The sequence below is a fragment of the Mauremys reevesii genome, linkage group 12, assembly GCF_016161935.1.
Source record: "Mauremys reevesii isolate NIE-2019 linkage group 12, ASM1616193v1, whole genome shotgun sequence".
Taxonomy (NCBI): Eukaryota; Metazoa; Chordata; order Testudines; family Geoemydidae; genus Mauremys; species Mauremys reevesii.
Window position 1 is genome coordinate 4,057,120 of NC_052634.1, and position 26,511 is coordinate 4,083,630.

The 26,511-nt window shown below is 50.3% G+C and overlaps 1 protein-coding gene and 1 long non-coding RNA gene across 2 annotated transcripts; one reads left to right on the top strand and one right to left on the bottom strand.

Annotated features, from left to right (window-relative positions):
* Nucleotides 1-7,542: 7,542 nt before the first annotated feature.
* Nucleotides 7,543-15,152, bottom strand: HTR3A (5-hydroxytryptamine receptor 3A). Its single transcript, XM_039496917.1, has 9 exons — nt 15,116-15,152; nt 14,484-14,647; nt 13,685-13,729; nt 12,592-12,701; nt 10,892-11,061; nt 10,108-10,268; nt 9,400-9,610; nt 8,493-8,726; nt 7,543-7,841 (listed from the first exon to the last, which is right to left on the bottom strand). The coding sequence occupies exons 1-9, from the start codon at nt 15,150-15,152 to the stop codon at nt 7,543-7,545; spliced, it is 1,431 nt and encodes a 476-aa protein (XP_039352851.1).
* A 158-nt stretch (nt 15,153-15,310) lies between these two features.
* LOC120375675 lies at nt 15,311-26,279 on the top strand. The gene is made up of 5 exons (XR_005586680.1): nt 15,311-15,487; nt 15,865-16,012; nt 19,806-19,916; nt 23,279-23,327; nt 25,960-26,279. It is a non-coding gene; the product is annotated as an uncharacterized LOC120375675 (long non-coding RNA).
* Nucleotides 26,280-26,511: the final 232 nt, after the last annotated feature.

The following is a 26,511-nucleotide window of genomic DNA, read 5'->3' on the forward strand; positions in this document are numbered from 1 at the left end:
TTGTCTGCGCATTCACGGAGCAGCTGGGAGCGATTATTCTGTGACAATGTTCTGTTCCATCAACATTATGTCCTCATTAAACCTTTATTAGTAGATTAGATTCAGATTTATTGATTTTTTTTTTAAGAGGAAAATCCAGGCTTGAGATCTCAAGGAGATGTCTCCAACTTTCCCTCCACTCTGAACTTTTCCAAATTGTCTAGAAGGGAAAAGCTTAACCTTGAAGAAAGACACCAGACCCCCTTGTGCAACCTTGGTGCACGACTTCCCATGCGGGGCTGCCCTTGGAGCAGATGTGTTAATACCAGAACTGTTTGGCAGTTTTTCAATAATAACCCTTGTATCGAGGGAGACACCATGGTCTAGTGGCTTGGGCACTGAAGTGGGATGCAGGAGAGTTAGGGCTAATCTCCGCACTGCCACTAATGTGGTGGTTGTTGTACAAATGAGTAACCTAATGAAGAAAGGTCATTAGTGGTCTCCCTATACAGATGGAGAAACAGAGTGGAGAGGTGACTTTTTAACGTCACCTGGTAGTCAATAGCAGACATGATCCACCGGCCCATGCTGACGCCCTTAGTAAAAGCATGGTTCCAGTGAGAGCAGTTCCTAGTGGAGAGGAACTGGAGGCAATGGTTGTAGCTGTGCGGGGGTTGCATGAGTTATGGGGGAAGGGATGGTAGTTGGAGAAGCGGATGGAGAAGATCAGGGCATGCTCATAGCATGTAGGGGACAGACCCATACAGAAAAAGAGCCCCAAGTGGAGGAACGGGAGGGGGTGAGGTTGTGGGGGAGGAAGGTGAGTAGCTGGAAGGGATGAGCACCAAGGGGCAGGTTAGAAGTCAAGTAGACTGAGCTTGGCATTGGGAGGAAGAGGACAGGGAGCTCACATCGGATCTTGTTTGACCTTTCCTTTGAGGAAGTCCCTGAGATCTTGCTTGGAGAGGGCCAGGGCCTTGAATCATAGCTGTAGTGTGTACGTAGCTCCTTGCACTGGAGGAACCAACTCCCATCCCCACTGAAAGGGACTCTAGTGGTCATGGGACCACGGGCTGGGGTCACACTTGGGCCAGTCTGACTTGACATCCCTAGTGCTGCTGGGGATTCTGGGGTGAGGAGCATGCTCCCTTGGCCACACGGGGCTCGTTGGTGAGTGTCTCTGGGAGTGCTACTTGGGAACAAACGCACAGGATGCTTGCTGCTTAAGCGGCAAGGCAGAGCCTAATGTCACTGTGCTCAGGGGTTGCCATGGTTGGGATCAGCTCCAAACACCTTGGTACCATCACCACTGTTGACCCATCTTGAAAGCCTGGGACTCCTAGCATGGGCTGTGGGCCCCAGGAGCCCACAGAACCATCTCAACTCCTTACCCCTCCTTTTGCAGCACCTTTTGCCCTGACAAGTGCCCTCACATACTCTGCCTGCCTCCTTTCTCTGCCCCCTGCCAGTTCCCAGCCCGGTGGTTGGAATGAGCGGGAATCCCCTGGAGGTGGAGAGCACAGGCTGGGGTTTGGTGTGGGTTCCCACGAGCAGAGGAGGCAGGCTGCTTCGCTCAGAGACCAGCGTGAGAATCAGGCAGTTGGGCCACAGGGTCCAGCCCAAGCTGCCTGTCCTTGTTCCCTGGCCTCAGTGGATTTGTCTACACTGCAGCTGGGAACGAGGCACCCGGCTGGGTAGACGCAGACTCAAGATAGCAGTGTGGCTGTTGCTGCACTAGTGGAGACTCGGGCCAGGCACCAAGCTCAGATCAGGTGTAGCAACGTCCTGCTAGCTTGAGCCCCGCTGGGACAAGTGCACCTGCCTGTGCTAGCTTCAAAGGGGCGTTCAGTCTCCGTGGCTCACTCAGCCATTGCCCTTTCTGCTGAGGCTACCAGCGAGGGGGCAGCTGGTGCCAGTCAGGAGGATGGACACCTGCCTGCTGGGTCTGGAGATGAGGCGCTCTGAGCACAGGCCAGCACGGAGACTCTCGGATTGTGAACCTGGCCACACCATACAGCTAAGCAGATCCTTCCCTAAGTAAGCGATTACCAAGATGGATTACACTTTGCAGCTGTAATCCTGCTAGCGATATCATTGCTCCTTGGCTCCAGTCTGAAGAAGGGTGGATTCCTGCCCCTCTGTTTGTTCGGCCGACTTGTCCCACGCAGGAATGGTGGTAGCACATGGCTACGGGCTCCTGGCATGGCCCTCCCGTGTGATACACGAGGGGCAGGGATGGATTCTGGCTGAGCCTTGGTTCTTTGAGAGCTTGAGCTGAGCATGGACAGCAGCTTCCTCCTGAGTAGGTGTGCGCAGGGCTTGTATCAGAGGCCTTGGTGTGGGTGAGAGGTGCATGGCCTGGCTCTGATTTGTCAGCCCTCTGCAGTGGGATTAGCACCTTCCAGGGGCCCTGAGACCAAGCAGAACTGACATGATTCCCACCATTTTCTTTCTTTCTTTTACCCCCGTGTCTACTAAAAGGTGGGTGAGCATTCTCCTCCCAGCCCAAGCCCACATGACAGGGGCAGCTCCCCAGAGACCTGTAAGCTGCCTTGGGTGGCGGTGGGGATGGGGCCTAAAGCCTGTCCAGGAGACATCTGCTCATCCACCATCTGACTTCAGTGGGGTCGTTGGCTTTCCTTGTTGCAGCTGTATTGTCTGGTTGCATGGACATGCACCTATAATGGGTGGTTTGGACTCCCTCCATCCCTTGCCCCAGATGCCCCGAAGTGGGATACATGCTGTCTGCGTAAGCACAGTAAAGATTATTTGGGGTTACTCTCGTAGAGCAATCAAGGGGCTTGGCACAGAGCTGGTCTTAGCATTGGAAGGCAGCAGGTGAAACATGCTTCCCCTCCTCCTCCCAAACATTCCTGCCCCGCAAGATCCAACCTGAGCATTGTGGGACTGGCTAGAGGATGGTTCCTTGGGTTCTTTCCAGGGTCCCCCACAGCCGTGGGCTTTGCTGGACAGGCAGCACCTGGGGATGTTCCAGTGAGGTGAGTCCCAGGCGACTCCTGCCCAGTCCCCAAAGCACTCGCTCAGGTGGCAATTCTCTGCTGCACAGAGGAGAGGAAGCTGGAGCCAGAAGGGTGGAATGTGTCCCTGCTCCCATTTTACATGGTTTGCGGGAGGTTAGTGGGAGAGGTGAGTGCCCGAGTAAACAGGAATTAATGGGGGCTGGGGAAGGAGATTAAAATTTCTATTATTCTAGTTCATCTATAAAAATTCCTCTCCCAGGGTAGCAAATGCAGCCCCTGGAGTCCCAACTCAACCCAGTGCCATGGGAGACCCAGCTGTGGGGGGAGATTGGGGTCTCCTTGTACATCAAGGAGCTAGAGCAGGGTCCGCATGTCCGCTCTGGGTATCCACGTAGACCGTGCAGATGTGTAGTCCCTGCGGTGGGAGGGCCCGGTTCAGTGGGCCGATTGGATTTGTCCATTGAAGCGTTTGATGTTACATGAAGGCAGCTCATTCCAGAGGATGTTAATTGCCCGTTGCAGTGATCAGGTCTGTAGCACCATCGATCTCACCAGGATCAATGGGCTGATTTAGTGTCTTACTAACTCTTTAGCTGGACACCTCATCAATAGCCAGCCACTTACCGACCATCAGCACATTAACACAGGTCATGCTGCCAAGAACCCATTCTGCCCCGGTCCCCAGCTGTCACTCATGGCTGAGTTTTCTTGCAGGTGAAGGCTTCAGGAGGCCATGTGCTCAGTGACCTAAACTATGGAGCCAGGCCAGCAGCCATCCCACAAATGGAGATGACACCCAGCTGAGACCAGCTCACTGCAGCTTCTCATGGCTCCCCTGGAACAGCTGCTGCCTACGGACCACGATGCTTCAGAGTGAGCTACATGCGCACGTGGGGGAGACCTCTGAGGACCTGGAGACTGGATGGGGGATAAGGTGGCAGGCTCAGGTGAGGAAGAAAGGGAACGGATAGGGGGCAGGAGGATCTGGCCCGTGGCCTTGTCTTAGTTAGAAAAGGGGTCCCCCCGGGCTGGCGGACAATGGCTCAGAGTTGTGAGCTATGTGTCTTCAGGAGCACTGCGCTTTCTCCACAAGCAGTGTTCAGCGGCTATGACCCTGAAGCACTGACAGCATCAGGCAGCACTGGGAGCTCAATTGCCTGAGGACTCTTTGCCTTTCTGATTTCTGCTTTGTGCCCAAGGTGAAGAATGTCGGAGGCATATGGAGCTACTCATGTATCAGGTGATCAGCAGACAGTGGCCCACTCCCCAGGGCGTAGCTTCGAAAGGCTGGGGAATTTGCATTCACCTCCACCTAGAGATGCCCGAGGAAAACTGCTTCACACTGTTCTGTTCTTGTCTGGACCATTGTTCAGAATAGTCCTTTTGAGCTGCCAGGTCTTGCATCTATCACATCTGCCCCCTTAAGAGGTTACATAGGATCCCGGCCCACAATAATACGTAAACCATTCATTTAATACAATGGACCCCAAAGATACTTACTTGGATTTCAATAAGGTCTCCCAAGGATATGGCAGGAAATTGCCATACTTGTCACATTCTCCTCAGCCTAGAACGCTAGGACAAACTAGAGTGTGCTTCTGGAAACAAGAGCAGGCATTTCCTTTCATCTCCAGCCTTTTTGGGGATAGCCATGGTTCTGGGGGCTCAGGTATGTGGCCAGCAGAGTGAGCCGTGTATGAGGCTTCATAGGGCCTAGCTGATACATCCCTGTGTCAAGGGCAAATGGCAACAGTCTTCCTGGAACTCTGGGAAGTTTGACAGACCCTGAAAGGCCCCGACCTCATTCATTCTTGTTCCTTCTACTGCCCCCGTGCCCAGAAGTGTGTGCATGGATCTGAGTGGGCCCTAGTGACTCATGTCTTTTGGAGTCTTGGCAGAGCTCCCTCCCTTGGTGCTGCACACAGTGGAATTACCTCCGCAACCCAGGGCAGCATTGCACCTTGGCCCCGGAGGAGGTGGAGAGTGATCCTGTCAGCCCTCTGATTTGTTAAGCTGAGCCTGTCATCACTCTATTAGTGCTTTCCAGCTACCCTACAGCAGAGTGGGAGTCTGAAGGGGTTTTGTCGGCCAAGCATGCAATACAGGTAGGCAGGGGAAAGGAACATGCAAAGCCTGGTGAGCAGCTGGTTCTGATGAAATGGCAGGCAAGAGAGGGTCAGAAACAGGCCCAGGTGCTTTATTCTGTGCTGATGGAGTTAGTGAGAGCACCCACAGGGCTGCAGCTGAAGTGAACGGAGTGAGGGGAAGGAACTGGGCTAGCTATGCAGGCAATAATAGATGCTAGGTGGAGTCAGTGAACAATGCAGAGCACTAGGATGGGACAATGGGAGGCAGGTCCTATGCTCCCTGTTCCCACCTTGCTCCATTTCTTCCTGCATTGGCCCCAGCTTTGCCTCCGTTTGGTCACCTCTGGAATTTCTAGTCCCCTCCACCTCACTCCCCATCCTACCACACAGCCTCACCCCTTATGGCTGCAGAAGGCAGATCTCTCTGAATCAGCCTTGTGAGACAACACGTAGATAGAAAGCCCTGTCTCCAGGGACTACAGAAGTGACCTGTGGCTGCAGGAGGCTCAGTGTTTCTGGATCCATGAGAATTAAGTATTGTGTCCTCCAGCTTGGTCCTGATCTCGCCCAACCTCTGCTCTTCTCTCCTTCGTGGCCAAAGCAGGTCATTTCACTGTCTGTGCTTGTGGGGTAGGAGCTCCAGGGCCATGTGCCATGCAGGCTTTAGTATAAAGCCCAAGGATCCCCCTAGTGAGGGTGGGAGAGGGGGTGACACTGTGGTGGCATGGGTTACATGTGTGAAGTGTGCACTTGGGGCTCTGCTGTGCCAATGCTATTAGGCAGCACTGGGCAACGTGCCAGGTGGCAGAGGGGCAGGAATGGTGGAAGTGACAGCACAGTATTGACCCCAGTCCATGTGGCTTTGAACTCCTGGCCTTCAGCGTCCACCTGTGCACATCGCTATGTGGATTTCATGCCCTACAACAGAATCAATGGGCAAAGAGAGCTGATGGGATAAGCTGACCAAGGAGCACAGAGCAGATGGAAGTAGTGACGTTCAAGTGGTCTCCCCATGGCCAGCACCTCCACAGCCAGCCCAAGGGCTTATTCAGATTGTGGTCACACTGAGGCACCCCAGTCCTAGACCAGGAGGCCTCTGGGCTAGGTGCATGAAAAATTGGTCCCTGCTCCCCATCCCTGTGCCCAGCAGTGTGTGAGCCTGACACAATCAGCGCCATGTCAGTGGGCTGCTGCCTTAATTTGGCTTAAAGGGAAGGAGCAAGAGTCTCCTCAGCAAAGTTGAGAAGCATTTAAACAGCCCTTCCTTCCTCCCCGCCACACCCAGCCTTCAATCCGTGCTCTTCTCCTGTGGGCTCTGTCCCTGGTGCTGAACTCTCCTGGCACACACTTTACTCCAGTGCCAGTCATGTAGGACAGGATGTGCGAACGTGTTCAGCATTGGACTCTCTCTGCTCCCATGGGAGCAGGGTTAGGCCAGTGCTGAGTGCCCTTGCTGGAGACATTTTCCAAATATCCTCCCATGCTTTCCTGGGGTCACCTTGCCGAGTGGATTTATCCAACGCCCACGTGCCATTACATGAAGTCACACTCTGTCCTCTTCAATTTAGTGACTGAAACATCCAGTTTATTATTTAGTTTTCTGAGATCTCTTGGGTAAGACCATTGAAACTGGTAACAACACACCATACACAGCACTTAGACTACGTGGGATGCTATTTACAAAAGAGCCATGCCATCAAATTACCAGCTGTTCCTGGCAGCATGCAGCTATTGAACCTTCACAGAGACTTACTTGCTGCACCGTAGCCTGAAAGAAATACTCAAACAAGAAAATCCTGCTTGCTAAAATGTATGGTAAGAGCTGGGATAAGAGGTATAAGGGGCTGAAAAAGCACATGGATTGCCATAGATGTCAGGAAAGCACCCCTCAGAGCCAGCAAGGCACTGAAGTGGCATGGACAGGCTGGGGTCAAGTGGCTGAGAGCTACCCCCCCATAAATAAATGGATGGGTGTGAACCTTCCCCCTCACCCCTGTTTGGGTCTGGACTGGGATTGAGTCACCCTCCAAGGGCTCTGGTCAGCTCAGTGGTGTGAGAGCCTGGGAACTGTGCATATTCAGGCTCCCGTGATATTCTCCTGCTTCTGCTGTGGCGGGATGCACAGGGAGGCCAGCCTGTGTGGTGGGACATTGCTCTCTGCATCCTGATGGAAATGAGAGAGGAGCTGGAACTGGACTGGGGGAGCAGGTGTGCGGCATGCGAGTGGGAAGGGAGTTAATTGGAGGCCGGAGAGGGGGTTAGGCTAAGCTTAGTGTTGACTCAGATTTAATTAAATCTTGTTCATCCCTCTCTAACCATCTCTCAGCCATGGTGTTTGGAGCCCAACCTATGGTACACCAGTGCTGCTGAAGAACTGTTAGGCCCTGGATCTCTGTGGTTAGAATATACAGGGGAGTCCATGGAGCTGGGAATGACCCCTTTAAAGCGTGGCAGCGGAGCACTCTGTCACTCTTGCCTGCACAGGCCAGCACGGCTCATGCATACTGCCAGACGGACCAGAGGGTGCCCAGCGTGATGCTATAGGCCAGCACAGCCACCAGGTACACCCGGAAGAGCAGCACGTCCAGCACATAGCCCACCTGGAGCCACTCGCGGGCGATGTCGCGGAACTCGTCGCGCTTCTCCAAGAACTGGCGGATGGCAGAGATTTCCTGCAGGATGCTGGCCACCACTGAGGAGCTCTCCCCTTGTGCCGGCGGTGCCGGCAATGGCCTTGCGCCTGCCACCCTCTCGTACTCACGGAGGTTCTCACAGCCATAGTGGTTCAGCTTGGCTGCAGGAGCAAGACAGAGAGGAGCAGCCTCTAAGAGGACCCAGCCCTGCACTGTTGAGCTTGGCTGTGCTGGGCATTATACCACCCCAGAGGTGGGGTTCTGAGCCCCCCTCCCCAGTGTCTGGCCCAGACCAAACAGCCTCTGGGGGCGGGTGGGGGGTGTTAAATCCAGTGTGTCCCTTTTCTCTAAGTGCTAGGCCAAGGGACTTGAGCTCCAAAGAGGGGTCGTGCTCTGGCACACTTGCCCCGGGGCCAGCACGGAGTGACGATGCCGGCGTGCCTTTGTAAGCCTGTGCAATAGGGCCAATGTCCACGAGCTGTGTGGCCCAAAGGGGATCCTGCTCCATTGCTCCTTCATGTGCCCCATGGACTTCCTGGGCAGAGCTGTTCCCTGGGGTCCCGCTGAGAGCAGTGGGGTGCCCCTCTCATGTTTTGGGGCTTAAGCCCCGAGAGGATTTGGGCTCAACACTGACCCCATCATGCAGGTTCAGATGTTTTGCTGTGCTGCACCATGGTCCAGCTCCACCAGGTGAGCCCTGAGTTCTTTTTAACCCTATGCAGCTTGTTCCCCCTTGGTGGTGGGAGTAAAGTGCAGCCAGGGTGCCAGCTGCCTGCAGCCCTTCCCCCCTTTCCCAGTGCCACAGCTCGTACCTGTGCTGTCATTGTTCTCCAGGTGCCGGCTGATGTCTGAACTCTGTGTCCTGCTGGGGTAGAATTTCTTCCTGTCACGGATGCAGAGCAGGATGGTGGCTCGTTCCAGCACCAGGTGCTTGACCCAGTCGGGGACGTGAGGCTGCAGGTCCTGCTTGTGGACCAGGCGCACGATCAGGATGGTCTCGGTCAGGCTGATGACCAGCAAGGCCATGCACACAACAAAATAGACACCTGCCGGGGGAAGGCAGCAATGGTCCATGGTCAGTCTCTCAGCTAGAGCTAGGCATGGCACAGGCCAGGCCTGGGTGAACTCTCTGTACCCACGTCTTTCAATGACATTAGGTCTTCCTCACATGTTGTACCCACTCCTGCTCCAGCCGAACCAGGACCCCTGGCAGCTCAGCGTATCACTTCCACCCTGACCCAACCAGCATCCTGGCTATTCCTGCCCTAGTCGCCCCACACCCGGCTCTGACAATGCCCCTCAGTCCTGATGCACCACTCTTGTTGCTCCAGTCCTTGAGTGCATCTGGAGCTGTGCAGATGCCCTGTAATTCTGACCCTCAGTAGACCTTGCTACTTCAGCCTTGGTGTCCCTAACCCCACACAGCTCTGCCAGGACACCTCAACCCTGACCCACAGCCCCCATCTCTTGCTATCCTAGTTCTGGTCTTCTCCCTCCCACAGCTCTGCTAATGGTCCTCATGCCCAAACCACAGCACTCACCCCCAACACTTCTGTCCAGTGCACTGTCCTACCAGCTCCTCCGGCCATATAGTTCATCTACCCCACACTATCATCACCCAGCTCCTTCTTGGCTCGACTCCGTGAGGGAGACCAATGCTGGATTTCAACCGGGGATGTGTGCGCACCTAGGTAACCACGGTGACGGGCGCTATCGTACCTATCAGTGGGGTCCCAATGGCAGTGGCGGGCAGCGTGTCGGACACGATGATCAGGAAGACGGAGTAGCCCAGCAGGAGGGTGATCTTGAAGGAGACCCTCTCCCCGCTGTCGGGAGGCAGGTAGAACCCCACGATGTCCATGACCATCAGGAAGACGCTGGGGAGCAGCAGGCTGACGGCGTAGAAGAGGGGGCGTCTCCGGATGACCACCTGCCAGCACAAGAGTGGGTGGGGGAGTGTGCAGAGATCCCTGTCAGGAGGAGCCCACCTGGCTGAGTGGCTGCTGTGCTCCTCAGGCACATACAGAATCAGCCTTGACGTGTTCCTCTCTGCGGCTGCCCTCCTCGTTTGCTGTGGGGAGCCAGCCATCAGGTAGGAGCCATGCTGAGTGACCTCATTTGCCTCCCATTAGTGTGAGCTGCACTGGAGTGGACCTAGGCTGGGAGCCCTGTCCCCTTGCATGGGTGATGTGCTGCACCTTGTGTTGCAACAGTCCTTGCTATCCCCACCATAGTATGCAGCTCGGCACATACTGTGGGGTTTGCTTAACAACCCCTCTGCACACTTTAGAGCCAGGAGATCAATTGCACAAGTAGAAAGAAAATGGCACCATTTGCCGTCTGCATCTTGGTGCTTCCCATCCCCACCCCACGCTCACTCTGTTCTCCCCTCCCCCACTCCACGCCCGACCAGGGGAGGGGCCTTACATAGAACTTCATCTCGGCGTAGCTGTCGCTTCCCTCCACGCTGAACTCCCGGAACTGGCTGAGTACGTAGAGAAGCTCCCACTCTCCCTGGTTCATGAAGACGCTCTTGTCAAATTTCACCAGCTCTGGCTGCCGCCACAGCGAGATGTTGATGTCGCGGACTGTGGGGCGGAAGAGAGGTGGGCATCAGGGCTGGGGGCCTGAGGGGAAGGGGCATCGTCCCCCAAAATTGCTGGTGTGCTCCATGCCCACAGCCACCCTATGAGATCTGGTAGCTTCACACTCCTCCCTTCCAGGCCACATTCCTCTTCTCTCGTTGTTCTCAAGGACGGATTGGCCTACATGTGTTCCCTCTTTACTAGGGCTGTTTAGGGGGTGAGGCATAGCCTGCACTGAGCCAGCGTGCTCCCAGAGACTCTGATTGCTCCATGCCACCTTCCACCCCGCTAGCTCTTACCCCGCTCTTGGGTGCCCATGGGCTGGAGGCAACAGCAATACAAGCTAACCCCAGGCTGCCTGTGCCAATGAGCCCTAGCGCTGACCCAGGGACCCCAGCCAGCTCACTCCTTGCTCTCCCTGCTGGTAAGAGGGCCATTTTATGCCTTTTGCAATGTCCACTGGGATTGAAACAGACCCGCCAAGTGGCTGAGCACTATGGAGTCCCAGACCAGGTCATATTGACTCCCCACACAGCTGGAGGCTTTCTTAGCTGGCCTGATCCCTCCCTTCCCAGGCACCTGGAGGGCAGGGTGCAGCGGGGAAGGCAGTGCCACCCGTCACATACTGTTGTGCAGCCAGCTGGTGAAGGTGAGCGAGCAGTTCTGCACGTCGAAGGGGAAGTTGTAGATGTCCAGGCTGCAGGCAGTTACCACCTGGATCGGCTTGAGGTTCTGGACCTCCCCGTGGTGGCGGACGTAGACGTATGGGATGTCCGGGGACTTGCCCACGTCCACACTGAAAGGCACAAAGAATGGAAACGTCCCCGTCAAAACAAAACAAAACCAAACACACAAGGTGGAGCCCTGTGGCTCTTTTCTACCACGGTGAAATGCCGGTGAACTGCAGTGGCTGGGAGCACCTTGAGCCCAGCTAGCCAGGACAGCTGGGAGTGTCTCTGTTAGGAATGGTAGCAGCTGTGATACCTGCTAGATGTGACCCTCGGGTTCCTGGCAGGGTACTGGGCAGTCTGAAGTCAGCAAAGCTTGGGCTGTACAGCAGCCTGAAGCCATGCAGAGGTCTCTGTTTAGAGCCTGTGCTGCCAGTTGAGTCCTGCCCAGGAATCTATCCAAGGAGCCAAGCAGCCCATCCTATCCTTTCCCCAAAGAAACCTGCAGGTTTATTGACACTCCAGCTCTGTGGACCCATCTCTTCTTTCCCACCTTAACCCCTCCCGCAACCGGTCATCCCCCATCTTCCGTTACCAGCATCACCCCCACTCAGCCAAGCTATAGTGCCGATGCCTCTCTCAATAGGTGACTGGTCTATTTCGACTGTTAGCTCTGCAGGGCAGGGCTTTCTGTTACTACCTGTACGTACAGCACCCAGCACTGCGGGGCCTCGATCTCAGCTGGGGCTCTAATACAAATACTTCTAGGAAACACAGTAAACTATGGCGGACTCCTTAACGTTCAAAGGACAGACCTGTACAATGGTTACCTTTGGTGACCAGGCTCTCTGACGTGTATGGGGTTACTGGGTTTGTGTCTGTCCCATGGTTATGGAAGGAAGGAAGGAAGTGGTGCCACTTCCTAGAATATCCTAGAGAAAAGCTGTGTCCTGGGTCCTCCCAGCTGGCTGGGGTTGGAAAGGCCTCGGAGGGGCTGGTGAGCTGATAGTTGGGGGTTGATTTGTTCTGGTTTTGTGTCATGTGTTTGGAAACACAGTAAGCCTTGAAGAAAATGACTTTAACTGGGGCTTTTTCTTTTTTCTTAAACTTCCCTGGCTGGTGAGCTTGCACACAGGCCTACACCGTTGCATCTTGTTAGCATTACCGTAGGACTCTCTGTATGGACACACTCCCTCTGATTAGTACCGGGAACGCCTCACTGAAGTTATCACACTGCACATAGCAAAGCTGTAAAGTTTTTAAAGGGTGGCAAGTGCCTGAGATCATGGAAGCTCCTGAAATCCTAGCAGAATAGAAATGGTTAAGAACAATAGATTTCTTTCCCGAGGAAGGGTTGGCAGTTCTGCAGCTGCCCCTGCATTGTGTTTCCTGTACAAAACCTTCCTCTGAATATCTGAATTCCACCCCAAATGCAGCAAGGGTAATTATGAACATTTATAGTCAGCCAGCATTGGAAATGTCCCAACTCCTGAGCTATTCCCATCTGCAGTGTACGGTACGCGGGGATATTGCCAGCTCTGTGCACGCCAGCAGCAGTGCTGGGAATACAAAGTGGGATGTGAACTTGCGGGGGAGGAGGGAGAGAGTTAAATCTCCAGGCCCCAAGGGCTGTTGCCCGAGAACTTTGCTGCACTTACAACTCATTGATGAGGATGTCTGGTACCCAGATGCTCTGGGTGGGGAGGGACATCTGCGTGATGTTATCAAAGTCCTCTGGATTCCACCTGAGAAACTCGTCGATCCAGTGCTGCAGAAGTGAGATAAGAGGGGACTTAGGCAGCAGGATCAATTCCAGGCCGGTTCCCCACCTCTGGCAGAATATTAGATACAAAGCAAAGTCTGTCTTCCCAATTACTGTACTTGCCCAACTGTACAAAGCTTAAAGCATTCACCCTTCCCCTCTAATCCTATAGCTCTGTGCCCCACATGCTACTTGTTATCCTCTGATGGTTTTGACCTCGCTGCGCTAAGCTAGGACATTATCATCCATGTGCACACACTCTCAACCACCGGTCTCTCTGCTTTCCAGAGGGTGCTGGGTTTTACGTGTTGGCTACACACTGCATAAGGGGATGTCATCTTGGTCTTGGAGCAAGTCTGTGCACAGTTTTAATCTTCTGGAGACATATCCGTGTCCCAGCTATTCATTTGGCTGCATTGCTCATTTTGGGATGAATTAGGTTAGCTGATAACTAGCAGGAGCTCATAGGGCTCTCTCATCCAGGCAAATGCATCGCCAAAGAGAAAAGGATGGTGTGCTCGGGGAGCTCTGGGTGAAAAGAAAGTGAGAACTCTCATGTGGATGCCAAGGGAGATTCCCCACTGATTTCAATGTCCCACTGCTCTCCTTCTATCCCGGAGCCGTGGGAGTTGGAGTAACCTCCCTCCTCCCCATGCGGAAAATGGAAGTTGGAATACAAGTCGGTAGCTGGCCAGATTGTCCTTGTCAAGTGACGGCTGCTTGAGCAGCAGACGTGCCTGAGTTTCCTTCGGCGAAGCAGGCAACATGCCTCCCTTCACAGAGGTGTTGACAATCTCCAATAAAAAGTCCCCCCCAGGCCAGCACCAGGCCAGCGTCCTGAGAAATTGCCATGTTCTGTGGGTGCTGCTGCTGCAGAGATAAAAGCTACTAACTGTGGAAAGGACCTGGGAAAGTCCTACCAAAGGAGAATGGAAGAGAAAACCATTGCTTCAGAGCTTCCTAAAGCTGGGAGTATTCCCGCTACTCACCTGCCTGTACCAGATGTAGGTTGTCAGCACCTGATTTTTTTCATCCTGTTGGAAATAAAAAGCAAAAGTGAAATTGGCAAAGGGCATTTTACAGCTCAGGGGTTACTGATATTGACATCAGCTGTTGTTAATGCAGAGGGCCCAGAGTTATCAGGAAGGGTTTGGATACAAATGATCAGCAGGTTCCAGATGTCAGTGGGGCTCAATTGGCAAGAACACAAGAGGAGAAGGTGAGGAGACGGCAAAATAACAAGCAAAGGTTCCTCTGATTGCAGCTCCTTTGGGACACTGATGGACCTTCTTAAGTTCTTCAGCTTTCCGCACCAGAAGGCCTGACTGTCCTCTAACTGCTCTGTTGGCAGAGGAGCCTTCAGATACAGTCACTGATCCAGCACATTTTAAAGCAAACTTCTTTCAGTTAGGAGTAAGGGCGGGGGGTGGATGGCTTCTTGTAGCAACTCAGCCTAGTCTGTGGTCAAGCCTTTCTGGGACGGTGCATTGAATATTATTAAATTATACACAGAGCCAGGTTTCCAAATCATCTCAGCATGTTGGGTGCTGAGCACTTTGGAAATCTCACCCTTAATTAGGTGCCTAAATGGTTTCTGAGCACTTGAAGACATGGCTCCAAGTGATTTGCCCTAGTTTACCTAAACAGGATGTCTCTCCTCACTTCATCCTGGATGTGGAAAAACTTAGTGACATATGAACCCTCCCTAGGCTCAGAGGTACCTACCCCCACTCCTCAGCCCCAGAGATGTTAGGCCTGCTGGGCTCCGTGGCAAAGCAGAGGACTTACCACGCTGAGAATGGCATATACCATGACATCAATGGCTACGTTGGTTGTCCTTCTCCAGTCCTGAACTGGCCGGACACCCTTTCTGTAATGAGTCAGCAGGTAGTCAGACAGCTGGAGCAGGGCTGGCTTGGCAGAGTTCAAAGTCCTGTTCCCTTTCCGAGCAGCTAAGGGGGGGAAAAAAATCACATTTCCCTGGACTCATTTCTGGGCATGAACCCGCTCAGTGCATCACCTTCCCCATTCCCTCCCTCCCTCTCTCTGCTGCTGCACAATCTATGCAAAGCGACTTGGCTCGTGGGAAGCAGACTCCCAGCAAATCATGGCTCAGTCTGGCTGAAGTAGCTTCCAGCCAAGACCAGCTCAGTGCAGCGCCTGCCTGGTCATCTCAGGTCGGGAGTGACTCCCACCCAGGACTGGCTCGGTGCGGCTCCTGTCGACTAGAGAACGGAGAAGCACTTTATTGTCTCACCATGTGGAACTGCCTCCTCCGCGGCACATGGCCTGGGCTTGAGACCCTGCAATGCAGTCTGGCTGTGGGATGGGGAGCTCCACTAATCTGAACTCGTGCAGCTTACAGCCTGGCCCCCAGCTGCTCAAGGTACTGCAGGCACATCTCTCTGCCTCACACATACTCAAAGGGGTTTGAGCTTTCTTCCATTCAAAAAGCATATTGCTGGTGTAACAGGGTGGCCTGCCTCATGGGCTGCAGAGCCTGGAGCAAAGCCAACCCTGATTATAGGATCAGCCCCACCTGAGAGGAATCAGGTGATTCCAGTACAAAAGGAGCAGGAAGTTGCAGTGAAGGGGAAGCTATGTCTGCAGATGCTGCAGGGTGTAAGAAAGCTCCTGCCGGGCTCTGTGTCCGCAGGAGAAAAGCTCAGAAGCAGGGCAGAGTGAGTGCTCTCCAGGCAGGTAGGCCTGGGAGAGACCCTGTCCAAGCAGGGAAAAGACTGCAATAGCCCAAGTGGAAATGACTGTGGAGAAGAACAAACTCCAGGCAGGAGGTGCTGGGAGCAGAAAGACAGTTGCTTAGGGTGGTGGAGGTGTGCCCAGCTGAAACTGGGATGAAGACTGAGTTTGTGTTCTGGTTTTCTGAAAGGCTCTGTGGGGTTTTGGATCAGGAGAGAGACACTGAAATGGGGTTGGGGCCTGGAGGTCCATTGTGTACCAGAAGACTAAATAAATAGGCCCCCTTGTGGGGATGGTTTGAACGGCCTGTGGACTGTGAGTTTCTCCAGGGCTCTGAAGAGGGGGAAACAGAGGCCGGGTGTCTTAGAGGGACCTCTGGTCACAAGGGGGCACTCGGGAGGTGGCTGCCTATGTTACCAGGATTTACAGCAAGACTGACCGCATGGTTAATGTACATCTTCTTTCCATAAAGCCAGCCTGCTAGCTCAGTGCGTGGATAGCTCCAAGCCCTTCTCCCTGGGCTCTCTGTGGGAGCTGGATGCAAGGTGACGTGTGAAGGACCTTTGGCTTCCAGATCTGTCATCTCCAGGTTCAGCATGGACAAGGATCAATGGGCAGAGGTGAGACTATTCCCATCCGGGGAATATTTAAAATTTCCCTCAGTATTTTTTTTTTAAATAAAATTATCCCAGGGAAGTGGAGGGGGCAGGAGTAGGGGGGAAGAGGCTGAAGTTAAGAGAAACCAAGATGTTTAATTCATTTACCTTTTTAACTGATTAAAAAAAGAGTATTTATGTAACTGAAGGCCTGATCTAAAGCCCATTGAAGTCAATGGTAGTCTTAGCATGGACTTTAATTGACTTTGGATCAAGTTCTGAAAGTTTCATACATTGTGAAAGCTTCCAAGTGGTCTTGGCCAAAGTTTTTGCAGCCAGACTTTTTCTTGGAAAGCAAAAGCAGAGCAGCTGGTTTGCTTGGATATTGGTCAAATATCCACTGCTTGGCCAGTTTCTCCCTCCTTGGCTGCCCCCATAATCAGCTGTGATGTGGGAGTGGTTTAAGGTCTTGCTCTGGCACCACTGAAGTCAATGGGAGCCTTGCATTTGACTCCAGTGGTGCCTCATAAAACCCTAGGAGCCTAGATTTTCTGCAAGCCATTTCCACACAGCATCCTGGCTTTCATTACTGCTCAGCAAACATGCTAGCTGGGCTCCTCCTCTCCTTCTGTGTTGAACTGACAAAAGGAAAGGGGCTGTGGATTGTAGCTCTCTCTGCCTAGTAAGTGTTAGCAGAGCTGGTGTGATTAAAAAATGAATGAGGGGCCCATCACAAGTTGTGATAGCTGTGATTTCATGCCTTAGCAGGGTAGTAATGAACACTGCTCCCTGGATGGAGTCTTCACACCAATCAGTCGCAACATTCCCATCAAACCCCCAGGAAGAGTCTGGCAATGGGGCGGGGGCAGGGATAGAGAGAGAGAGTGAATTTCCAGGCACTGGCCTGCAACAGAAGGCTGTGTTTAAGGAAGCGTGGCTTGGTTGGTTTGTTCCTGCCAAGGGAAAGCTTTTTCAAATATTGCAGCAGAAAGTTGACGAGCAAGGACGGTGTTGTGGTTAAAGCGCTGGTCTGGGAATTCCGGAAATCTGGCTTCAAGTTCTCCCCCCCACCACAGAATCCCTGTGTGATGCAGGCAAATCACTTAATTTGTGTCTGTTTTCTATCTGTAAAATGGGGACAATAATCCTTGCTTCCTTTCTCCCACCCCAAATGCAGCAAGGGTAACTGGTGAGGGATAGGGAGTGTGAGAAAAGGTTATTCTGCCACTGCCTGTGCTGTACCTGTCCTGGAGATAGGGGATCAAGTTCCCACTTACCCGCGCCATCAGTTTGGAACCTTTCAACAGAGTTGTGCTCACTTTGTTAATACTTAGACGTGTTGGTATCTTGAAAGTCAGGCTTCTAACAGTCCTGCAAGCTCTCTGCATTAATGCTGTGATTGCCCCCACGCAGTGCTCCTGTTTGCAAGGCAACTTGTGAAGTGCACGTCAAGTCAAAGCCACAGAACCCAGTTTGCAGCTCAGCCTGCAGACATGACTGTCTAACACCAGAGCACAATTCACATGTAATAAAAGGAGCTAATTGGAATAGATCTGCAGGAACTTGGGGAAAGCTGCCTACGAAGGGGCCTTTCATCTTTCTTTAAAAAAACAAAAAAGCTTTACATAGGAGCTATAATGCCGCCAAGTTAGCTGGGCTTGCGAGCCCCAGCCAGGTCCATAGAAGACCAAAGAGGATGTGATGGGGGTGAGGAAAACAAAGGAGAGCTGCCGAAGGAAAACAGGCTGTTGGGTAGTTGTGCTGTAGACTCTGTCGCATTCTCTTCCAAGTGGCCCTTAATGGTGCAGCCGATCTTAGTTGGCTCACAAAGGTTTGCTTTTGGGGCTTGCGCTGCCAAACTGCATTTGCAGGGTTGTTGTAGCCTTGTTGGTCTCAGGATATAGACAAGGTGGGTGAGGCAATCTCTTTTATTGGGCCAACTTCTGTGGTGAAAGAGACCAGCTTTCGAGCTCCACAGAGCAGTTCTTCATGGTAGCTCTGGGTAAGCTCAGAAGAAGAAAGAATTAGGTAGAATTCAGACACCTCAGTAGGTAACCTAGTCTTGCCAGGGGTGGGTGTGTGTGTGTAAGAGAAAGGAAAAAAAACTGTGTGGGAAATGATTTCCCATCCTGATGATAGTTCAGAATTTGATTTTTTTTTCTTTCATCCTGAATGGGGGTGAAAAATCAAAATCCCAAATCAACCTCCTTCTCCCTCAAATGTTGAGGTGAGTCAAGGAGTTTAACAGCAATCATTCTGAAACACTTTGATTTTTGAATTGTTTTTCGTTATTTCAACTTTTTCCCAATCTAATTTGCTTAAATTTGGAAATGAAAAGTTGTTTTGACCCAGAGAATTGAAATTTTTTTGTTGCAAAAATGTCAAAACAAAATACTTTGACAAGTTCAAAGCTTTCTATTTCACATCGGGAGTTTTCACTAACACTTTTGGTTTAGATAACTTGGCTTTTTCATATTAAAAAAAAAAAGGCCATTTGTCAAATTCCTGACTTGCTGTAGTGTTAAATCACCACACATTGGCTGGTCCCAGAGGGTGTGTCTACACTGCAGCTGGGAGTGAGCCTCCCAGGCTTGCTAGCAGAGCTGGTGTGCTAAAATAGCAGTGTGGCCTGGACTGCACCTTGGGCTGGCCATTGAAGCTCAGACCCAAGAGGCTGGGCCTGCTTGGATTTGGATGGCTGCAACGTCTGCATTGCTAGGTTTAGCTTGGGCAGAGCTAGCGCTTGTCTGACTACTTGGCCTGGGAGGCATGTTCCAGGCTGCAGTGTAGACATACCCAGAGTGATCAGCCCTGCCAAGCTGGGAAGTTCCAGCCATCAGGAGTTTCGCCTTTGGGCCTTTACCTCTTGCAGGCAATTTTGGTATGAAAACACATGATGCCAGCCCAGCTCTTCAGCAGCCTTGTTGCTGGACAGCTCCCAGTGGCAGCTGCCCGGAGCAGCAGAGGGGGAGGGAAGCCAGGATGCAGAGATCACACAGAAGCCCTAGGAGACAGAACCAGTAAAGGTGGCTGGGGGCTAACTTCTCATTTACGGTGACAGTGACTCCAGTGCTGAAAAGTCAGCCCACACCCTATGCACTACTTACATCCTGCTTAAGCCTTCAGTTAGTGGTGCATTGGCCTCAGGTAGCATCTTTGAAGAGGCGAACCCTTTGTCAGCCCCCTTTTTCATTAGACTAGAGTTTTGGACCACAGATCTTTGTTGCAGAATTACTCACATCAAATCAAAACTAATCAACCACAATCTTTCTGCGGGAATAAGAGCCTTAAACTTGCACCTTTGCAGGTTCATTAGATTTCTAAAGAAACACCAAGGTCTGATTGCTGGGACACTTCTTTTTCCTCCATTGCCTAGGTATCGTGGGAAAAATCTCACTTTTTCGCATCAATCTCGAAACAAAGAAGCAGCTTTTTTCCTTCCAGGTGTTTTCTATTGTGACTTCATGCATAGGTCTCCTGTGTGTAGAAATGAGACCCACTCAGGCTTATTAGATGGTGAGTTTTCCTAGAAGATCTGCATTGTTCATTGGCACATGTTGGTAGTCCTACCACTGTGATCCTGAGAGAAAATTCAGTTTTCAGTAGCTTGTCTCATTGTAGGATGAGAAAACAGAAATTGTCAGATGTGTCTTGCCTCCAAATGCTTTAGGGGAAGGTGCAAACTCCCAGAATGAACAACAAGGCATTGCAAATGCTCTGGGGTGTGTATAAAGCAGGCTCCATTGATGTGATTTTTTTTCCCTCAAGCTTTCTGCTGAAGTTGTTTCTAAAACTCTGTGTTTCCTTGGGTAACCAGGACTGCTTGGGTAACAGACATAAGGAGAGTGGAGCTCAGAAGAAGAGAATGGAGGGAAAACAGCCCAACTCCTCATCTCTAATGGGCTGGGCTGCACACTGAAGATGGAGGGTAAGTGCTCAAAGCTTATTCGTCATTTTCAAGCCAGATTTTAAAACTAGACTTGGCACTAAGATGAGGCTGGGATCTGTATTATCTATGGAATGTAACTGAAAATAGCATTGCCTGACATGGAAGGGGGGACTCCGAGCATAGGGGAGGCAGGTCCACTGTACAGGAACCGCGTTTTGTGCATGTTTTTTTTTTTTTGGTGAGTGCAAAAAGGCATAAAAGTTGGTGTGAAATTCTTGCTGGTTGATTGAAGTTAGTTTACTCAAACACTCTATGGTCCCTGCATATGCCAGTGGGGAACGGGTGCCTTAGGGAGCTGGCTGCAGCTTCCCAAACTTTCAAAGCGAGGAACACCATGAACAATGTTGGTTGCCAGCGGGGCCGGGGGTTAGATGATATGACAGTAGCTTTTAGTGGAGCTACCCATTAGTGAAACATAAAGTGATTAGGGCTGGAAGGGGCCACCATTAAGCTGTCTAGTGCATCCTCTGCTATCTGTGTGGGACGCTGACCTTGCTAGACTGCTTCCAATAGGTGCCCACAAGCTGTGACTTGAAGATTCCTGGTGATTTTGATTCCAGGGCAGTGGCTTCCTAGCTGATCTTGCCATTTTTGCTTTTCCATTTTGTCTGTCTCTCCCCAACCCCCATTAAATAGATTTGGACCAGAAACTCAGCTGGTATAAATCAGCGTGGGCCACCTACTTCTATGGAGCTACACTGATTTACACCAGCTGAGGATCTGGCCCTTTCCTCCCTGCTTTTATCATTGTTTACTCATGTCAGCAATTCCTTCCTTTCCTCTTTTTTGCATCCTCACTCTAATGATAAACTATTGCAAAAGTTTTGGGGGCCAGAAATGAAAGACCGTTTCCAACCTGCCTTCAAAGGAAATCCCAGACATACCCTTGCTTTGAATCCTTACAGCTGCATTGGTACCAGAATATTGCTTCCCTTGCTCAGGAAAGTGCAAAAACAATAAAAAATTATTCCTAATTAATAACGGACAGTTATGAGAGAGTCTGCACTGCTTGGAAGTAGGAGCATGGAAAACAAACCCATCATCTGTTCTGTTAATTGTCATCCAAAAATATTTAGTCCTGCATTTTGAAAAACAAAGCGTTAGTGGGGAAATCTATTTACCAAGCTCAAGTGTTTGGGCAACAGGTTCCAAATTGATATATAAATCACTATGTTCTCTCTCGCGCGCTCTCTCTCTCTTTTTATTTTTAATCCTTTCTGACTAAACAAGCTTAAACTTTTCAACTCTGCAGCCTTTTATGATTGAGTCTAAAATTGAGCAGTACTAAAATACTCGGTTAGCCTGTCACAAAGGCTAGAGCTTATTTCTCTACTCCAGAGCTTGACCTGCATTTCTGACACTCTTTTGAACATGCAAAATCCCAGAACACTTTCCATAACCTGTTGTGGGTTTTCCCCTTAGTCAGGCTGTACAGAGTGTTTGTGATACCATGGGTGTCCATTTAAAAAAAAAAATCCTGTGCATGAAATATGCCAAATGAAGTCACCAGGTTTGTATTAAAATACTTCTACCCGTCTCTCAACACCTACAAGAACCCCTTCCCCGTCCCGCAACTTTCCCATAAGTTTCCTTACCTTCACTTTGAAACATAAAAGTGAACAGCAGCAGAGCAAGAAATGCCCAAAGAGCAGAGGGTGTCATGGCTCTGATCCAGAGGGTCGCAGTCTTTCTTAGTTCCTCTTCACAATGATTCCACACGTAGGACTGAGTTTTCTGGTTCTCCTCCGCTGGCTCGCCTTTTCTACTCCCCCCGGCTCCCCCTTCTATCCTTCCCTCTGCCGATTAACAGGAACCTAATCAGGGCAGCAGGTACACCCTTTGCTCGCTTTCCCCACAAAGGTCAGGTTTTTGAAAATGCCTAATTAATCTTGGAATCAGACTCCTCTGCTGCCTCAAATTTCAGACTGGGAGGATAAAAACAGAACCTACCCACCCGGACTGATGTCACACAGGACAAATGCACAGTGCCTCTTAGTCTCTCCCCAGTCAGGGAGGGCACTGGCATGTCTGCATGAGGTTAACCAGGGAGGCAATTTGTTACCTGAGACCTGGCTAAAAGCCGTTTCAGATAGAATTGATGGTGATGGGTTTTCTATAATTTGTTTTAAATGTCTCATCTTTGCTGAAGACAAAACCCTCCGATTTGAGATTGGAATTTAATGGGGATGAATAATGTTAACTATCTCTCTGCTAGTGTGTTGAATGAAAAGAGAGTGAGGTTTCCTGCAGCAAGATGTATTAAACTGCTGTAACGTATATATTACAGCCACACAATGATCACATGGCCAATACGAGAGCACAGCTACTTTAAAGGTTACCCACCCAGTTTTGATCAGCCTTCAAATAAGGAGCCACCTCTAGGCAACTGATGTGTGGTCACTAAGGGTTGATTTCACACTGTCTGTTCAGTTTACCTGGCTAAATTGATGCAGCTGACTTGATTGCTGTGGAGTTTGGTCTGCTTAGCCCACAATGAATTTGGATGTCTCTATTCAGGCATATATGGAAGAAAGTGTAGACATGTGTATGGTTGGGCGAGTGTCTAGAATATTACAACTTTCTGATTACTTTTTAAATTTAATTTTTCCTTTAGAGAAAAGAGGAAGTTTTCGAGTAAAACAAATTCATACAGGTTTAAGGACTCATTAAAATCCTTGGGCTTGGCACCTGTATAACTCCAGTGACTTCAGTGGTGTGACTTACTCCTGATTTACACTGGTGTAAGTGAGGACACAATCAGGCCCTTTGTTGCATTTCAAACTAAAGCTGAAAACATCTCCCCCATCCTGTCCATTGCTCTTAATACCCGTCTGCCTCTATTTCCCTGCTCTTATGTAACTCAGAGGTTTATTCTTAGATTCTAAGGCCAGAAGGGACCACTGGGATCATCTAGTCTGACCTCCCGTGTAACATGGGCCTTAGGACTTGCTCAAAATAATTCCTAGAGCTGAGCTTTTAAGAAAACATCCCGTCCTGATTTAACCATTTCCAGTGATTGATGGAGAATCCACCATAACTATTGCTAAACTATGACCGTTAAAAATCTACACCTTATTTCCAGTCCAAATTGGTCTAGCTTCAACTTCCAGCCAATGGATCATGTTCTACCTTTCTAAGCTAGATTGAAGAGCGCTTCTTAAATAGTTGTTCCCCAAGTAGATACTTGTAGACTGTCATCAAGTTACCCTTTAACCTTCTCTTTGTTGAGCTAAATAGACTGAGCTCCTTGAGTCTGTCACTATAAAGCAAGTTTTCTAATGGTGGCTTTTCTTTGACCTCTCTCCAATTTATCAACATCCTTCTTAAATTGTGGATACCAGAACTGGACACAGGACTCCAGCAGCGGTTGCACCACTATGAAATATACAGGTAAAATAACCTCTCTTCTACTTGTTGAGATTCTCCTGTTTATGCATCGAAGGGGAACATAAGCGCTCAGTGCGATGCAGTATCCAAAAGGGCTAATGCGTGGTATCATGTTAGCCCTTTTTTGGCCACCACTTCGCACTGAGAGCTTTCTGTTCAGCTGCTTCTCCCACATGACTTGTGGGTTTCTGAGCCGTTTGCACAACAGAACAAAGCTGAACCACCGCTTCCGAACAGCAAAGCACGAGAGTTGATGTGTGATGTCACAACCTGCAGTGTGGCATGTAATGATCAACGAAACTGGATATGTTTGTTAAAAAAATTCCCTTCACAAAGCCAAATGGCAAATAAATAATATGCACCAAACAAACGAACTCTGAAGGGTGCCATGCAGTTAATTCCCCAGAGGCAAACAAAATTTGAAGAGCAAAACGATCACTTGAATGTTCCTAGGATAGTTTGATTGTGTTTATAGGCTAGCTTAGGGGAGCTATGGCAGCTAGTCAAGTATTCCATTTGTTAAGTACAGCTAGTGTTCTCTCTGGGTCTTTATTTTACACCCAGGAACCACAGTCATGGACTTGCCAACCCGAAGCATCCAAAATCATGAGTCAGGCCTCAAAAATCATAAGATTGAAAAATCTCATGATTTTTTTGGCCAAAAATGTTTGTTTTCTTCTTTTTGTTTTTTACTTTTTAGGGTTTATTTTTTTCACTATGAGGTGAAATTTTTTTCTTAAGCATGAGGGATAGAAACTATTTGAAAAGAAAGCTGACCTTCTCCTCCAAAAGAGGACCCTAGGGGCTGGAACTTTGAGAAGCCCCAAATATCATGAGGCTTGCAGGAAAATTGCAAGGGTCGGCAGCTGCACTGCAGGTGGGGCCTCTAGACATAGCTGCAGCTGAAATAATCAGTATTAAAACTGAGGCGCAGATAAATAACAATGGGAATGTCTGTTAATTGTTTAGTGAAAGACTATGTCCCTTTTAACGCTCTTGTGCGTTTTTTGGTGTTGATAAAGTTTTTTCAATTAAGGGCCATGCTGGTAGGTGGACTCCTAGGTGAGCATTAAAGAACTGGGCTCCTCTGTGATGATTTAACTGAAGGGAGCAGTCCGGGACCCTGCAATGATAGTTATCACCAGGGTTGGGTTTTTGTTTTGTTTTTGTTTTTTGCTCGCAGACGGCACAGCAGTCAAGCTTTCCCTGAAGAAATTTCCTATTAATGGAACTGATGGCAAAACAGATAGGCAGGAATTGAAGCCCTTGGCTGCAGCACGGTGCAAATTGCATCAGATGGCAGCGTGGAGTCACTTAAACAAGATAAGAATTAGTGCGGGGCCCTGATGAACTCCCCCTCGGCTGCCAGGAGTTGTGTCAGGGAAAGAGAGTGCAAAGCCAGGGCTAATTTGATTTCTCGGCTCTGTTAGAGGACTGCAAGTCCCCTCCTGGGGAGTGCAGACAGCTTGGAGCTGTTTGCTGTTATTGAATCTGGATAATAAAAAGCACGAGCAGCACTGCTGTAGCAGAGCCAGGGACCATGCCCCACGCTGCGGATGCTGCCTTGCTGAAGGTGAACCCATGTGGTACGCACAGCTGGATTGGAGGATGGGCATTGCTAACACCTGGGTGTAGCTACTGCAAGATGGCCTCATTTGGGAATGGCGCACAGTGACCGGTCTGGTGAGGGGGATGAGGGGAGGGGGCGATGCATCCAGCACCCATCTCAGCTGGCACTAATTGGGTCCCATTGTTGCCAGCTTCTTCAGAGGCTGAGGAATACATAGGCCATGTGGACGGTCTGCCTCCTTGCCTCTTGAGGCTGGCAGGAGATGGTTGGTGTGTAGGCAATGCACCACTGATCCTGACATTGGCCCACTCTGGAGATGAGGAGAGGGTCATCCACCCTGGCACCTTGCACACTGAATTCTGCTCCTGTCATCCTCACATCTGCCTCATTCCCGAACTCAGTGGGGTTGTCATGGCAGTAACTATCCCAAAGGTTAATAAAGCCTAAAGCCCGGATTCTTGCTCAGAAGCATTAGCAGATCCCAAGGCCATGGGGCTCATCTTGTGACCGTTTATGGCATGTAAACTGGAGAGGAGGGGAAAGTCTGTTCCTGCACCTGAGTCATTTTCCTTGCTTGCACATTGGTCGCAACGTCAGGCAGGGCTGTAGTGGCCAAGAGCAAGGACAGCCAGGGCAGCCTAGGGGCGGAGGCCCACTAAGGACCTGAGAATCAGGGAGAAGGTGGCGTCAGGCCTGGGCACAAAGGGTGATTGTGGTGCTAGGCCTGGCATGAGGGGAAGCTGCACTAGAGCTACGGTAGCAGCATAATTAACTCTGCATTTTCTCCCTTGGGGTTTATCTCTTCATCTTTAAAGAAATTTTAATGTAGTTTCTATCAGCCCTTCTGTTATCGGATGTCTAATTAGTGTTATATATTATAGCCTCGTGTTACACGCACATAGAGACTGTACATTTGGGGCTGTTACAGGACGCCCACTGTAATGGATGTGTTTTCCTGGGACGTCTGATATAAATTGGCAGCATCCAGATCAGATTTACTTTCCGAAATGGTGTAATGGGATTTTATTAGCTCTGTAATCTGCTGCATGGTAATTGCTTTTCTAGGAATCGAAGCACTTGGCATCCAGAGACTTTCAGAGCCGCGAGAAGAAGAGCTGCTTTCCATCACAGTTAGCTCTGTAACTAAGCCTGAGTGGTACCTAGCTAGACCTGCTCTGGATGCATCACAGACAGAGTAAAACTTCCCAAAGCTCTAAGTGCCAAAGTTGTTTTGGAAAATGGGACTTCTGAAAATGTTAACCTTGGTAGGTTATCCAGACCAGGGATAGGTTAGCCTGAGCCACAGTGGTGGAAATTCACAATGATTCAAAATGATGGCGTTGAGTAGTAAATAGCAGGGCAGGAAACAGTTTTCACATCCCATGAGAAACTGAGTTTTTTTTGGGGGGGGGGGCGGAAAACACCTGTCCTGAATCAGGACAAAAAGTTGACACCTTGAAAATTTTCATGAACCACAAATATGCAGATCAGGTCAATCAAAATGTTTTGTTTCAATTATGACCTTTAAAAAAATTAACCTTTTTTTAGTATAAATTAAATAAAATTTCTAAATGAAAAGTCATTTCAAACTGCTCGTTTTGGAAGTGTTGAAGCAGG